General features: G+C 39.0%; 1 protein-coding gene across 1 annotated transcript; it reads right to left on the reverse strand.

Annotated features, from left to right (window-relative positions):
• Window positions 1-8,615: 8,615 nt before the first annotated feature.
• On the reverse strand, window positions 8,616-17,470 carry LOC135465743 (transmembrane protein with metallophosphoesterase domain-like). The gene is made up of 5 exons (XM_064743070.1): window positions 16,720-17,470; window positions 15,163-15,273; window positions 13,879-14,044; window positions 13,035-13,174; window positions 8,616-11,962 (listed from the first exon to the last, which is right to left on the reverse strand). Exons 1-5 carry the CDS (start codon window positions 17,468-17,470, stop codon window positions 11,772-11,774), a joined length of 1,359 nt encoding a protein of 452 aa, XP_064599140.1. The 3' UTR covers window positions 8,616-11,771.
• Between the last annotated feature and the right edge of the window lie 41 nt (window positions 17,471-17,511).

Here is a 17,511-nt window from a genome sequence, read left to right on the forward strand (position 1 = left end):
ACAAGGTGGTCTTAATTCATGCACAGTGATAGTAAACACTTAACATATCATATATCATTATTTTACTTAGCAATACTCGCGTATGCTTACCACTAAGAATTGTATACTGATTTAGTGACACGAGGCACAGGACATCTGTATACCTTACTCTTTTTGGATCAGCCCTGACACAGCTGTTTCGATTATTACTGAACTGATTGGTTTGAACTTGTCTGACACAACGCCAATACCCTTCGAAATAATACGCCAAATCTTTGTTTTTACCTTTTGTTCAGATTTGCTGAATCAGAGGCAATTTAGATAATTTTGGTGTGCGACGAGGTGGAGCTGTAGTACACAATTATGGTTGCCCTTGCAGCCTTTTTATACCAAATATTACACTAAATATTATTAAAACGATACGCGTACATAGAGTGTTCTGACAGGGTTGACCGATGATATCTAACCAATAATATTGAAATAACAAAACCAGTGCTATTGATTCAACACATGCCATGCAGCGTCGTCCACGGGTGTCCCGTTTCAGATAATAGCCACGTGTGAACGGCTGACAGTTGTATATTTCAATTAACGGTCCCAAGCTCTGGCTGTTTATCAAGGTTTACGCGCATGACAGCTTTGTGATTGACAGCTGAGAAAAAAATTGTACCGGATGCCCTGTCTACTATGACTTCATACCGGTATGTTCTATCAAGTTGTACTTTACTCTTGGATTGGTTTTGTGGGTTTGGTTAATTACTTTACATTTATGTTGTTTTCAATGTTGTTTTGGTCAAATAAATGCATTTGCACAAGCAACGAAATGGTACGACGTTTGGTCCAGATTAGGTCGAGATCCGGACAAGATTTCGTGGAAAAATGAACGTGGAAGCGAGATTTCAAAGAAGACGTGTCATTAAGTCAACAAGAGCTCAATATTTACACAAGATTCTCGTTAGAATATCGTTAAAGTCTCGTTGGAATCTCGTCAAATGGTTACACATTATACGGGTGTATAAACTTTAAGGGTACACAGTTGCAGTACTTTTGACACCCATTGATTATGCCATTCCCAGAAAATTGTCCCTATAGAGGGACGGCGTCCAAGATCAGTCAGTCTAGTGCAGTTGATTTAAGTTAAATGGTGGAAGCAGGGCCTTGTGCCTGCCTACTCAGGCGATTTTCTGGGGAAACAGCGTATAAATTGTAATACGTTACGATATATCAGTTATTTATTTATTTATTTATTTGACTGGTGTTTTACGCCGTGCTCAAGAATATTTCTCTTAAACGACGGCGGTCAGTATTATGGTGTGAGGAAACCGGGCAGAGCCCCGGGGAAACGATATACTAGTGGACGTGTCTTTGTTGGTCTTTGTTACTCTATTACATCCATACACCGTATGACAAAAAAGACAAACACAAAAGCTTAAAAAGGTAAATATACTTATGACACGAATGTATTGTTTTTATTACTATACGCATTCATGCATTGTTTTTGTTTGTACAGATAATCGATGTAATTGTATCTGAATTATTTTAAAGTATATATTAAAATAAAAACTGGTGATGTTGTAATTAAATCTGTTTTACCAGTCGTTGAAAATCCACTCCACTGATTGATTTGAACAAAACATAAGTTTACTTAGCATTTGTGCTGTTTATATTCTACGGTACGAATGGTAACAATGAAGATTCGCGTAATTTTTTATTGTAAATAACTCTGAATAAACCATCGAAATTTACATTATGTGACGGCGAAAATGTGAGGAAAAAATGGAATTTACAAAGCCTCGTGAAATAGGGCGAAATTATATTCCATTACATGTTGTAAAGTTACATATTAAACTGGATCTGTCAGCAACCTGTGGATGGTCGTGGGTTTCCCCCGGGCTGTGGCCGGTTTCCTTCCACCATAATGCTGGCCGCTGTCGTATAAGTGAAATATTCCTGACTACGGCGTAAAACACCAATCAAATAAATAAATGAATGAATAATAAACTAAATAATTATAGCACTGTTTTATAGGCCAGAGCAAGCAAAAATAAACGGTCGCGAAAGGCCTCAAGTCTGATACTTTCCCTAATGGAAACGCCATTAGGCAGTAGCATGGAAGTGCGTGCAAAAATTGCTACCGTTGAAAGCTGCACAGAAAAAAAAAGTAAAGACTAAAAAGTCGGTACAAAGTGAACAATTATTGTCGTCAAAAAGCACAAGGTCATTATACAGTCGAAAAAATACGTATATATAAATGTCTTTTTTTTACTCTAAAAAAACTAATCTGTTAAATTTAACAGCAAGTCTGTTGCGTGAGTGATGCTGATTATTCTGTTAAATTCAGCACATATATCAATTCAGCACATATATCAATTCAACTTAAAAAATTATTGACCTAACAGGAAATTATATTGAATATGATATAGTAGTATGTTATAATATTAGAATACATTCTTGCACCCCTCCTATAACAGACTTTATGTTCAGTTTAAGATATTTGTTTTGAGTGTACGGATACATGGCTGAAGATTCCAGACTAATGTGAGATTTTCCAATGGCCAGTGATTACTTGGTGTGAGCAATATATGGGAATCTATATCAGGTCATCCGTGCGTGACTTTCTCATAGTTATTAGTGTCAGAAGTTGGCGCTAAAACCCATGCAGGCTGATAAACCAACAGTTACATACAACAACGTAGGCTACGGGATATAGGACTTCTTCACTGATTCCAGACAATTGGTGCCCATTAATGTATTAGACACGAACATTGAACTTGGATCGTGTTCACGGATAGTAAATAAAGCAGAATTTCAATTAGGTAGATCTTCATGACAAACAGCATTGCCTGATTGTCATAAATAACAGGCATAGACAAGCCGACCACCCAAGCACAGACTAAAACTCCGATCAAATGTAGGCCTAAACAATCTGTCTTATCATGGGTAAAAACACCTTAAAGCAGAAGAAAATTTAAATATCAATCAAATACCATTGAAAAGAGCATGCATTTCCTTGCAGGTGCATGTAATTCAACACTACTATAAACGTAGATATAATTGGGTGAGTTTGAGTATCTTAAATTACAATTATGAATATAAGTTTAAAAGATTGTGATGCTATTTGCATTAATGAAATTGGTCTTTAGGAATTATGACTTTGGATACTTCGCTTAAAATTTAATGTTTCATTCGTTTATTTGTTACACTTTTGTTTAACGTCATGGTCGATACTTTTTCAGTTATAGGCCTACAGCCTACGGTGCCAGCACTCTGCACATGGTCGCGAATCTCCCCTGGGCTCTGTCGGTATCCTCTCACCATAATGTTGGCCGTCCTGTTCCACTAAGCGCTGAGCGCCAAGCGAGGAAGCAAGTAGTAAAGTGGTCTTTGGTATGACTCTACCCGGGTTTGGTCCCGGGTCTCCCGACTTCCAGGCGGACGCTCTAACCATTATGCCACCGAAGTGGTCAACATCAGTTATTGCAAGAGCATGATCTATGTGGTCCCAAAAATACACATATCAGATGTCAGCAAGGGAGATGTTAAAGTACAGACATCACACAACTAATATCCTGTCACATATCAGATGGCAGATCAAGAGATGGTAAAGTAGAGATATCACACAACTGATACTCTGTCATATATCAGATGGCAGATCGGGAGATGGTAAAGTAGAGATATCACACAACTGATACTCTGTCATATATCCGATGGCAGATCAGGAGATGGTAAAGTATAGACGTCACACAACATATTCTGTCACATATCAGATGGCAGATCGGGAGATGGTAAAGTGCACACATCACAAAACTGACACCCCATCATATATCAGATGGCAGATCAGTAGATGGTAAAGTATATGCATCACACAACTGATATCCTGTCACATATCAGATGGCAGATCGGGAGATGGTAAAGTGCACACATCACACAACTGACACCCCATCATACATCAGATGGCAGATCAGGAGATGGTAAAGTATAGACATCACACAACTGACACCCCATCATATGTCAGATGGCAGATCGGGAGATCGTAATAGACGTCACACAAACATCTGTTGCTTTCATAAACTCATAAACCTAATCGTCAGAAATAAAATATTCGTGAATATACAAAAATAAGGCAATAGGTATAACCGGTGAAATACGGTCTCTTGTCAAACTACCTCTGTAAGTCGAGGTAGTGACAGTGAAGGAAGACGCCATTTAAATAAAAATGTTGGCATGTGCCATTAAAAACTGACGGGATATTAGGGATATTCTGTATAAAAGAGCTATATCTATAATTATGCAATACCTTTGTAATCAGATAAAGTGTTTATCCAGAACACTGAAACATCTGGTAAACGAAACGCCTCGGGCTATATATAATAGTCATTGTTTAATTCGTCATTCGTGACTGACAATGTTTGTATTTAAATATCGAAATGATGTAAAATGATTCACGTGTTTTCACGGTACTGATGAGACTGATGAGACTTGACGTCCTGAAAGTCTAACTGTATTAGGCTTATTTAACTTTTTTTTCCATTTCTACAACTGTATTTTTGAAAAATATTTAGTTCTTGAGTTGAAATACTCTCAGTTGTCTGTGTTCGTGTGTAGGAGGGAAACGGTTATCTTCCGTTTCGGCCTGCACTTGCAAGGCTATCATATCTGCTCCTCCACTCACCCTCCCCCACCCCCCATTTCCACAAAAACTCACACTTGCATAAATGAAAAATATATGAGTTAATGTACGGCTACACTCGCCCAGTGCCCGCGGGGCCTCTTCCCGTCTGTCTTGCGGTCGCTATGGCTCTCATCTCAATATACAGTGATGAAACTGTTCAAAGCTAACATGAGACATATGTCGTGTGTCACCTAGATCAAAATACACTAATGTGGTAGAAAAGAACAAAAAAAAATCGCCCTCCCCCACCTAAAAAACCAGTTATGCTTGCGTGCGGGCGTGTGCTGGGTAACCCTGGGGTCACGCTCACAACGCCCCGGGGGTAACGGCTTTACCGCTCCTAACTCTTGTTACCTGTTAAACGTGAACGTATCTGGATTCACAGGTAAAGCTGTACCATATAGACATAAATATATGTTATTGTGGTCAAACTGGTATACGAGTAACAGGTGTATTCAAAGGAGTTTTCATAAAATATGTAAAGCTTCGCCCCATCTGGTATCTTAATTACGTATAAAATAGATCAAAATATTGAAATAACTTATCAGTTTCACGTGGACTAAATATTGCGGCGCGTAAAATCACAGAAAATAAACATGAAAACAAACTTAATAGTAGGTTACCATTTGCTTGTTCATGTTCAGCACGCAATATAAATGCCTGATGGAACAATTTATTTTTAAGGAATTTATTTGCCAAATTTGTGTTTTATAACGTGCTATGCCTAAGATTTCACTTATACGATCGCGACAAGGTGAATCGGCTGATGGAGCGAGAAGAGTCCGGAAGAATTCCCCAAGTATCGCCAGTTGAAAAACCGATCGAGCCTTAACATACCACTCAAGGACGCTAAATATTCTGTTATGTACACAGCGTGTTTTTATCACTGAGTCGTGCGTGCGCAAGCAGAGATTTAATCAAATTAGTGGACGATGACGGTGATCAGTATGATAAAGCTGATGACAGAAAATTGATAATGAGTATGGTGACCATGATAACACTGATGATAACAGGACGGCTATAACGTTGATAACAGTGATGATTATGGGTAATTATACCAAGACAATGTCGATGTTAGTGATAGTGGTGGTCATGGTGGCGTTGATGAGAACCACAAATTGATATGTGATGATCATGATGACAATGATTTTAGTAGTGGTGGTGGTCATGGTGGTGGGGTGTGCTGATGATGATGGTGTCAGTTGTGGTAGTTGGGGATAAAGATAATGTTAGTGAAAGAATTTCGGGATGGGTGATGAAAGTAGTGGTGGGATGATGATGATAATAATAGTGGTGGTGGTGGGAGATGATGATAGTGGTGATAGTGCGGGATGATGATGGTGATGACGACAACGATGATGATGACGGTATTAGTGGTGGTGGGGGTTGATGATGATGTTAGTGGTGATAGTGCAGGATGATGGTGATAATGATAATGATATAGGTGGTATTGGATGGTGAGGATGATGATAATGTTAGTGGTGATAGTGCAGGATGATGGTGATAATGATATTGGTGGCAGTGGATGGAGATGATGATGGTGATGATGATGACGATGACGATGACAGCGCGGGATGATGGTGATAATGACAATGATAGTGGTGGTAGTGGATGGTGATAATGATAATGTTACTGGTGGTAGCGGATGATGATGATAATGATAATGTTAGTGGCGGTGAGTGGAGGTTGATGATGATGTTAGTGATGATAGGGCGGGATGATGGTGATTTTAGTGGTGATAGTGTAGGATGAGGGTGATAATGATAATGATATTGATGGTATTGGATGGTGATGATGATGATAATGTTAGTGGTGATAGTGCAGGATGATGGTGATGATATTGTGGCAGTGGATGGAGATGATGATGGTGATGGTGATGAGGAAGATGACGATGACAGTGCGGGATGATGGTGATAATGATAGTGGTGGCAGTGGATGGTGGTGATGATGATAATGTTAGTGGTGGAAATGGATTAGGTTAGTCACCTATGAATAGATGTTTTCCTTTTTTCCTTTTGGCGGGAGGGTGGGGGGGGGTCCACATCCCGTGCCATGAATGCCATGGCTGATGGATACCAGTATATCAGCTCTGGGGATATCGTTCCGACACTGTGGCCGTTTTGTAGGGAGCAAGTAGAACACTGCACTTCTGGTCAAAGGGGAGTAATCCAGGACTAGTTTGTTTTCTTGGCCTTGATCTCTAAATAATCAGGAACAGGATTCTAACACATGGCTTCATTTTTAGTATCAAATTTGTGCTCTGTAGGTTGGATGAAGTTATTTTATTTTGATTTATTTGATTGGTGTTTTATGCTGTACTCAAGAATATTTCACTTATACAATGGTGACCAGCATTATGGTGGGAAGAAACCGAGCAGAGCCAGGGGGAAACCCACGACCTTCCGCAGGTTGGCGACAGACCTTCCCACTTACAGCAAGAGAGGAAACCAGCATGACTGCAGCGGTGTGTGGATGAGGTTGAGCTAAAGGCTCACATTTATTAAGAAACTTAAGTCTTAAACTGCAGGGGCTAAAAAAAAGATTCTTCAGTAAAGACTCAGTGGCATATTTTTAAGCTTTTCAGCGAAAGACATTTTAATTGTAGCTGTCTTTGAATTTTTGACGTCAGTCTTACAACGTTTGATAAATAAGGTCTCAGGGCTCGGGTTTATTAAGCAACGTAAGACTTTAAGTCATACCTGTAAAATCCCAACGCTTAAAAAGCCACACTCAAAACAGGAAACAACTGGAGCTGTTGGCCCCATTTGGTACATTGTTATGAGCGTCCTAGAGTAAATCATTCATCTTGTAGTTGTGTTAGAATTCTTGACTTAAGTCTTAAGAAGTTTGATAAAATTGGACCCTGGTCCCCTCCATAAAGATACCTTGGCCAAAATCTAAGACTTCACTCGGCCTGTGAGGTCAGGTTTTTCATGATGGATACCGTACTCAACCGGATCTAAAGCAACCGACGTTAGATCACATGAGGTGCGCGAGGTGTTACAACCTAGTGAGTCAATAAGCATTAAAAATAACAACAATTCATATGTCTGGATTTAAATCAAAACAGCTACTTCTTGGCCCAGTTGTTCTAAAGTGTATTAGTTTAATACTGGTATTAAGTCATGTTTTATATTAAAATTTTAGCCCAGCTCCCCAGCCAATGCACTTCTCCAAAGTTAAAGTACAACAGCAGCAAATTTAGTTCGTATTTAAAATAATGTTACAAATTTTTTTTACGCTAAGTACAAAACTGAAGACTTGGCTTAAAGCTTAATCTGTTATTAACTCTTAAACCAGTTTTGAACAACCAGGCCTAGTGGAGTGAGTGAATGTTTGGGGTTTACCGTCGTGCTCAACTATTTTTCAGTCATCTGACGACCAAGGAATCCTTAGGGTGCATGTAATGTACCTCCTTGTTACAGGACGGCTTTCCACCGCTCTTTAATCTAGAGCTGCTTCACTGAGACAACTTACCGAAGGCAAGTAAGCCGCCCCGCTCGAGCTATTATACTGCTACGGGTCAACCAGTCGTTGCACTATCCCCTTCATGCTGAACCCCAAGCGAGGAAGTTACATCTTCCTCTTTTAAAGTCTTAGGTGTCACTCGACCCAGGGTTGATCCTGGATCTACCGCTCCCGAAGCGGACGCTATACCAACTGCGCTATCCGGGCCGGTTCAGGCCCATCGGAAAAGTTGTTGACGGCGAAACTCACCTGACAGGTAATAACGTTAACTGGATACTTTACACCAAGCACTACATATATGTACGATCGTATCAAGCGAATATTAGCTTAGCATGCATTATGGAGATGTATTTAGTGTCAAGATGACAAGATTGAGCGGTCATTTTGATAAATTTAACCTTCGTAAATATTAATCAAACTGATTAAATATTAATTACATATATGTATAGGTTAAATATCGTACATGGAGAAACCAGTTATACAGCATGTCTATTTCTATCCGATTTTTTATTATTAACAATATAATAATTCATGCACCTGCAATGACAAAACTAAGATTCCTGAGAACAAAACTGTGTTATCCGAATTACGTCCGAACTTGGTTAAAGTATGCTATATCACAGGTATGGAAAACATGTCATTAACGATGAATTCATGATAAAAATGCCAAGACAATTCCCTTAGGCAGAATACGACTTCCTTGTTTTAAAAGGTGGGTTGGTGTGATACTTGAAAGGTGGGTTGGTGTTATACTGAAAAGGTATTCTTCTACAATAAACTCTATTCCAGGGGAATGTATACACTCAAAAATCCCAATTTACACAAAAAATATCTTAACTCAAAATGAATATTCTCAAATTCCTATGGAACTTAATTAATCCTGAAACCTGACTGTTATTAAGACAAACAAGAACCTTAAATCAGTTCAGAATCAAAAGTTTAAATTCAATAAATAAATAATTACTACATATATCTACATTTTTAGGTATCTTAAAAAGCATTCCAATAAGTATGAACGTGCAAATAACAATGTAAAAATTTACACGCATACATCGCGTGGGACATTTTACTCCTTAAATATACAACTGCATTTAATAAATATATACTTATACATACACTAGAGAAAATTACAAAATGTTAAATATTTCCAAATGAGTTTGCTGCATACAGCATCAAATCCTCAGGCAAGCGACATACAAAACAATGTACACAAAACATGTGCAGTCAGTAATATATCAACGGGTGGGGGGGGGGATGTCAATCCATTAAGCAAAATAAATACAAAGTCGAATTTGTGACATTCTGAGCCAAGAAAATAAAGGAAAGAAATACACATAGAGGCTCATCTTTACACAACTCAAAGTCAACTCGAGAATAGAAACAGCTCTGGGTTGCATGAAGTGAGAGATTGGTACTCTCAAAAAGCAAATGTGTACCGTTTTCTACACATTTGTTTGAGTAGTCCTGTAAATAAGATGTGTATCACGGGTAAACAATTTGGTACACATTAAATGTGCAGGTACACAAAGATGATGTATGCAAAGTACATATTACTGTTCCTGTGCAAATTCATTGTTATGTATGTTTGCCCGAGATGTTTGTGTATGTTTTGTCCACAACTGCTTTTTGAGATTTAAGCATTTGCCTCGGATGTGGAAATCTTATGCTATGGGGGACACCATGGCTGAGTAGACCAAGTACTGGTTAGAAAGTATACGCGAGTACTGATTAGCACAGTGACTGCGTATCGCACCATACCTCGTTTTAGCATACAGTGTTCCAATGAAACAACAACTGGTGAATGTCACCACTGGGGATGGCCTACCACAATTAGATACATAAAGATAAAGTGGTGAAATAATGCTGAATTTTACGAAAAACTATGTTTACCGCGGAAGCAAACAAACAAACAAACCTGACACATGTTAAGCATAACTGCCTTAATCTTTTAAACTACATGTAAGTTTAAAATGGTAAGTATAGTTTCCAATTATACAGCAACTTGTCATGAACATACCACATCACAATGTACATTTTCCACGCAAAATCCAGCAACATCAGCATTCTAAATCATACTTCAACTCATTTAATAGAAAAATCAATCTTAATTCCGCATTATTCACTAATATTTCACACTTATCTACTGAGAACCTACTCAAATTTCCAACGTAATACTCCAAAAAACGGTTTCCATGCATTTTGAAATACATTTTAACAAATTGTCACCAAAGATATGAAATACTAAGAGGCTCAATATCTTTCAGTATAAGTCAGTTTGGTTCTGCGATAATTTCTCATAAAAATATGCGTCCCCGAATATTTATACTTTGTAAAAAGTAGGTTAAAAAGGCGAATACAATACCAGGTGTGAGTGTAGAAAATTTTAACAAACGGTTACAAATATTTTACTGCAATGTCCTGCTATTGAAGTCATGGCTTGATTATTCCCAAAAGCCAGGAACAAACACGACGGATTTTTTCGCACGTACAGGCGTTTTTTGTGAATTTCTAAAAATCCGCTGTGTGTCGGTGTCCGCGCCTGAGAGGGCGTATTCCTCAGGCAAAACATGTCACATACCATGGAAGACATACGCCGATGATTTCACTTTGTTCGACTTGTTTGACGGTCAGCTCGATCGCCAAGATTCGCTGGAGCGGACACACTATGTGGACAGAGTGAAATTACCGGCGTATTTCTTGTGTTGAACTGTGAAATTTTCGTTTGTGTCACATGGTTTGTTAGGTAACATGACATAACCTGCTGACCACAATCAACGGAAAAATCTGCCTTCTGTGTCTGCAACCATGCTGCGAATATCGTCAGCGTATTTCGCGGGCGCTTAAGTTCGTCCCCACATGCGAAAAAATCCGTCACTAGAAAAGAGATGCAGACAAACCGAGAAACCACCGAAGGCCACCTCGAGGGAACAAGTAGTCGTCTGTGAAACGGAATAATACAAAGTCAATGGCGCCAGTGGACTCCTTAAATCAGGCGTGGCCCTTAGGAAGAAAGACCTCCAACTGTTGCGTTCCAAATTCTGAATGGGGTAATTTCTTTAAGTATACAAGTGCCAGAAAACAATAAAAGACAGAGAGAGCACAGAGAGTAAAAACCAGAGCAGCGACGACTGTGTGATAATTGGTAAATGGTCACATAAAACGGGTGAAATGCCACATTGTGAATTTACCTCAATTAGGGTTTTATTCTAGTTCATGTAAATGCTTAAATAGTAGAAAATTACATGATCCCAAGAAACAGGACTCCTGTGGACTATTACAGGACTTCTGTGGCCTATTACAGGACTTCTGTGGCCTATTAAAGGATATTTGACATCACTTTCGGGGCTGAAACTAAATTTCCCACCTGGATATCATCCAACCCTCTGAACAAGATTCAAAACACAATGCTATGATTAATAAAATTCTCAGAATCAAGCAAAATCAGTAATTTAGTAAAGAGCAAAATTTTACGTCAACAGTTAGGCAAATGATGAAATGATGTGATACTTTTCTTCCTGACCATGTGTAAGATTCTTATACCAAGTCCTCTGCTAAAGATAAATACAAAATCATATCTTAATAAGTTGTCATGTCATTTCTATCAAACTTTATCACATCCAGTTTTTCCTCTGGTCAACATATCTAACAACTTTCACATGCGTGTCAAAATTATCTCGCTGATTTCTCTGGTAGTGAACACCCTCATGGGGATTCCCCAGTATACGGTTCCCATGGAGACATAAACATGGCTGCTGGGTCCATATTTGTACAATCCAGCGAAGAAAGGGTTTATGAGGTATGCACCAATGATGAGGGGAAACATCTGACCTCCATGGGTGTGGCCTGCAGAGGAAGAAGTTTGTTTATGTATCTATTTGCTTGGTGTTTTACACCGTACTCAAGAATATTTCACTTATACGATGGCTGCCAGCATTATGGTGGCAGGAAACAGAGCCCGGGGGAAACCCACGACCATCTGCAGGTTGCTGTCAGACCAAGGGAGAAGTTCCTTCATTTATTTTTTAACATTCTGTATGTGTTTTATGCCACACTCCAAGAAAAAAGAACTTAAAATATGATTGGGTGACTTTCATAACTGGAGAAAACTTTGACACCATGTCAGATACCTAATAAATCTCCTGAGGTACAGATTCATCCAGTTCAAAATGCATAAATCTTAACACATAATCCATTTGTTTACTTTGTAATTTCCTTCTTGGTCAATTCAGTATTCATTTTATTTTCATTTTATCAGTAAGAGAAACTCCAAAAGAGTTATCTCTGCCCTTTGCAGATAAATCTGACAAATTTGACAAACCTCTTTTTCAACCCTACTTGATACCAAACAACCTACTTTTTCAAGCCTGTCTGATGCCCAATATCCGTATTTCAGGTCTTCCTTATACCAGACAAATTTTTTTGTGGCCTGCCTGATACCAGACAAACTTCTTTTTCAGGCCTGCCTGATACCAGACAAACCTTTTTCCAGGCCTTCCACATACCAGACAACTTCCTCCTGACTTGATCACACAAAATCACCGGTCAATAGCGGGCTAGTGGTTTAAATGCAGCATACCAGGCAGTGCAAGAAGGGATAACTCTTAATCAGTTATTGTTTCTACAGTACTACAGGTTGTCTGGTCGCAAGCATCAAGCTGCAGATGCCAGACAGCACATCCCCAGAACTCTACCATAGCAATAAAAGGGCTTACCTGATAGCAACAAGAGGACACACCTGACAGCAACAAGATTACTCACCTGACAGCAACAAGATGACTGAACTGATGATAACAAGATAAATCTCATGATAGCAAAAAAATGACTAGCCTGGTGGCAACAAGATGACTCACCTGTTAGCAAAGACTTGCCCAATAGCAACAAGACCCCTAAATGTGAAAGCAACACGATGGCTCACCTGACAACACCAGATCAACCCTGTGTTTTGATGACAAAGCCAATTTAGCTGCCTTTGGTTGATGAGCCAAGAGGATTGTGGGATACTTGGGGTTACACATTGCCAAAGCCTGGTCCAGATTCATACGATGGTTTTTATACCTACATGTAAATAAAACACACATTTATACCCAGATGAATACATGGTACATACAATTTCATGAAAACTAACAAAACCAGCATGCTGTATTTCACCCAAATTTGGCATTTTTCAGATAACACATTACGCTTTAACCTGATTGATTCATCCACCTTACAGGGCTACTTAAAGAGTCTTTTGTAAAGTTTGATTAATTTCCTAGCAGAAAAACTTAAGTTTTGGCATCAAAAGTATAATTTCATGGACTTTATGTGGATCTAAAAGTGCAATATTACTTACCAAATGTTAGATGAAATATAGAGCTCAGAAAATACATATATCCAGCTAAATATTCAAAATTATACTTTGTAGCAAGCCAGATATGAGGTTCAACAAAGTGATTTATTTCATTCACTTATATTATTCCTCAAGAATTTTTCATTTATCCGATGGCTATCAGTTTCATGGGAACCGGAGTGTAAACCACTGACCACTGGAAATTTAATGACAAACTTCCACATTTGTTAGACAGTGCATGAAAGTCACACTAACAGTGAAGGGAATCCACAAAATCCGTGCCCAAGGCCAAGTCGAATGGATGGACAGACAGACAGACGGACCCAAATTAATATCACACACTGTTCACAAAAGCTTGAGATTAAAAGAATGCTTGGAATAACCAAAGAAAAACATTGCTCTCTGCCATTATAAAACACTGTTACCTTACCCTATGCGTTCTGCATCTATGTCATTTGTGCCTGCTATACAGATCTGCTCCGCTGGCGCCCACTGGTGGCTTATTTTAGCATTAGCATTGTCGAGTGCTGTGAATCCCAGTGTTTCCACATACCTCATCCAGTTGTCCACATCCCCTGTGTAATACTCGTGATTCCCTGTCACCCACAAAAATTATCACTCAACACGAGGTACATGAAGGTGGCAGTCATCTGGTACTGCTCACTTATTTTCTCCTAGCACAAATTCAAACTCCCTCTTCATGGTTCAAAATCAACAACCCAATAACATCTGTGAGTGTTGTTACACAAAGCCACCTACATGTAGATGGACAGGAACTTGAGATCTGAATATGACATAGGTCTCGCAGTAGTCACTATTTCACAGAGTTGTATAGAGTTCACAAAACACTGTCAGCCTGTTTGGTGTATGCTTGTTGCTGACATTGGCAATAGTATCTGCATCATAATTCATGATTTTTTTCAAGCAAGACATAGTCTTGCATAGCTAAGTATAAAGGCCCACTCTACCATAGTTGATTCTCCCCGTTTATATTGTACCTGGCCAATATACACACAAAATACAAGATATCCAGTCAAAATACAAAATATCCACACAAAATGCACGATATCAATATAGAATATCAGAAACAGACGGCATCCACGTAGAACTGAAGATATCCATATAGAATACATGTAGAAGATATCCACACAAAATACAAGATATCCATGTAGAATACATGTACAAGATATCCATGTAGAATACACGTACAAGATATCCACACAAAATACAAGAATATCCTTGTAGAATATCAGAAGCAAAAGGCATCCACATAGAATTCAAGATATCCATATAGAATACATGTACAAGATATCCACACAAAATACAAGATATCCATATACAAGCCAGGAATTAAGAAGCAGGACAAAGAGAATGTCCTGCACCACATATTGTTTTGACAGCGACCAATGTTTGGTAAACGACAAAACTGTCATGTAAATAACATTATAACTTTTTTACTTATGTGGACTAACTGAAACAAATTATTTCCAGGCTTGATACAGAATACAAGGTATCCATACAGAACGCAAGGTATCCACACAACACACTTAAGGTATCCACACAACACATGAGGTATCTACATAAAACATCAAACATCCACACAGAATACATATAGCACACAAGGTTTGCATATAGTATACAAAATATCAATATGAGTATAGAACACAAGATATCCTTTACAGAGTTCAAGATATCTAAAGATATCCAGCAGTACCTGTCACATAGAACTTTCCAAAAGTTGTCTGAAGTTGCTGAAGTGGTTCTGCTGCTTTGTGAAGACGATCTACGCTTCCATCAACCAGGTCTCCAGTCAGTACCACAATGTCTGAAATATACAAAATAATTTACAATGAAGACATTACACAACATATTTATCTTCACCTGTACCAAATTAACTTGAAGATGTCCAGTCTTTAGGCTAACTGACTAACACTTCCACCAGTAAAGTTAACATTAAGTTTATGCTTTACACTGGAAATGAATTGGGGAGCTTTGAGCTCCAACTCCTTCATCATTAAAGGTAAAAGAAAGTACTGCTGTATCATTGTTAGGCCACAATTTTTGATCACATTTACACTAACACAGTCATTTGGGTTAAAGCATCAGAAAAAGGTATTGAGAGTCGACGAACGATGGAGAAAACTGAGGGACTAAACGTCTGTGAAATTAAGAAATTCTCGAAGCACAGTGGTGTCACTTGTGGCTACAAAACACGCTAAGACAGCTGATCTGTACATCTACAAAAGTTTTCCCACATTTCTGACGTCACATGATACAGCAGGATTCAACTCCCCCCTGAATTTGGAACTCCCCTATTATCCTCAACAATGGACGTATTAACTAAATCAGACACTGTATTTATTTATTTATTTGATTGGTGTGTTACGCCATAATCAACAATATTTCACTTACCCCTAATGACCTGGAATTTCATCCATGACTAACTTGCCCATTTTCCCTGATTCTGAGAGTTCTATTGATTTTAGAAAGATGTTTTAAGATTTGCTTGAAACATGCCATGATGTTTTACTGGAAAATTATTTCAGCACCAAAAATAATTCTTCGCGATATTTAATTTATAACTAAGAATGCACATTTTGGCCGAAAGTTTAGTTTATTTAGGGTATACATTGGCAGTCAGCATCAAGGTGGGAGGAAACAGCGCAAAGCCCAAGGGAAATCCATGACCATCTGCAAGTTGCTGACAGAGGTTCCCACATACGGCCAGGAAAGAAGCCAGCATGAGCTGGACTTGAACTCACAGCGATCACATTGGTGAGATGTTCCTGGGTCATTGCGCTGGGCTGGCAAAAAAGAATTGTATTAATGTCAGAAAAATCTTGGACAACCTTGACTATAACTTTCCACCATCACACCTCTTTATACTCTATTTCTTTCAGTGAATTTCAAGCTGGTTTGCTCAGGTCTGTGTATATGTATATGTACCTGTGTGCTTGGAGCTTTACATCATACTTACCTGTAGAGATTTTTCAGTGATATGACAACCAGGACGTTTTGTATTGTGTCTTCTTGTGGCAAGCTGCCAAAGTAATGTCGCTACTGAAGTATAATACCAAAGACACCAGACATGACACTCCACCCAGTCACATTATACTGACACCGGGCCAACCAGACCTGTTTCCTTGCTCTAACCTCTCAGTGCTGAGCACCAAGAAAGGGAGCAACAAGTGCCATTCTTAAAGTCTTTGGTGTGACCTGACCTAAGTTTGATCCCAGGTCTTAAAAAAACTTTGCATGTCAATATGTATACCTGGCTGAAGCTGGTTAGTTATCTCCACCACATCCTTGACTTTGCTTCTTCCCACAGTTGGTCCCAGGTGGATGTCTGACAGCTGGACGATCCGAAAGCCTTCTAAAGATGGAGGCAGGTCCTTGACTGGCACACGAACATGTTTCACTGTGGGCAATTTGTGAGCCGTGTAAAGACCATAAAACGATATACTTAAAGCATACATCATAGCTGCTAGGGTTCTAAGACGACGCCTGGAGTTGGCGTTGTATCTTTTGAGCTGTAGAAGGCGGCCGATACATCCCAATATGCCCATAATAAGCATCCCCGTGATCAAATGGACGAAAGAACCCAGGCATATGTAAGTCACCATACTGATGAAAGCCGGCTCCGTGCCGATAAAGTATAAATTTGTTAAATAACTAACATGGCAGCAGATTAGATATACAAATAAAATTATCCTCCACACAACAGTGCAAGGAGTCCTAACTCCGAGTGGACCCGATCTCGACAAACCACGTGCTGTTGTTGTTGCATCATCTTTCACTTTCTCCAACTGTTCGGAATGACTGTCAAAAATTCCACCGAGCCTCCGCCACACATAGCGAGACAAGAAAAACAACACTACTTGGATACCAAAAATGAAGTGAGCTCTGAATATTATGGCCTTTGTCGAAAAGCTTAAAGACGAAGTAAAGATGTAGACATCTGCTACAATTACAGCAACGACCGAAACCACAACCGCTGTCCAGTTTTTCACGGCGAGCGCCATTTTCGTTCAAAGGTAAACAGTGGTCAAAGGGAAGTCACTCT

This window comes from Liolophura sinensis, chromosome 5 (genome assembly GCF_032854445.1).
Source record: "Liolophura sinensis isolate JHLJ2023 chromosome 5, CUHK_Ljap_v2, whole genome shotgun sequence".
Taxonomy (NCBI): domain Eukaryota; kingdom Metazoa; phylum Mollusca; class Polyplacophora; order Chitonida; family Chitonidae; genus Liolophura; species Liolophura sinensis.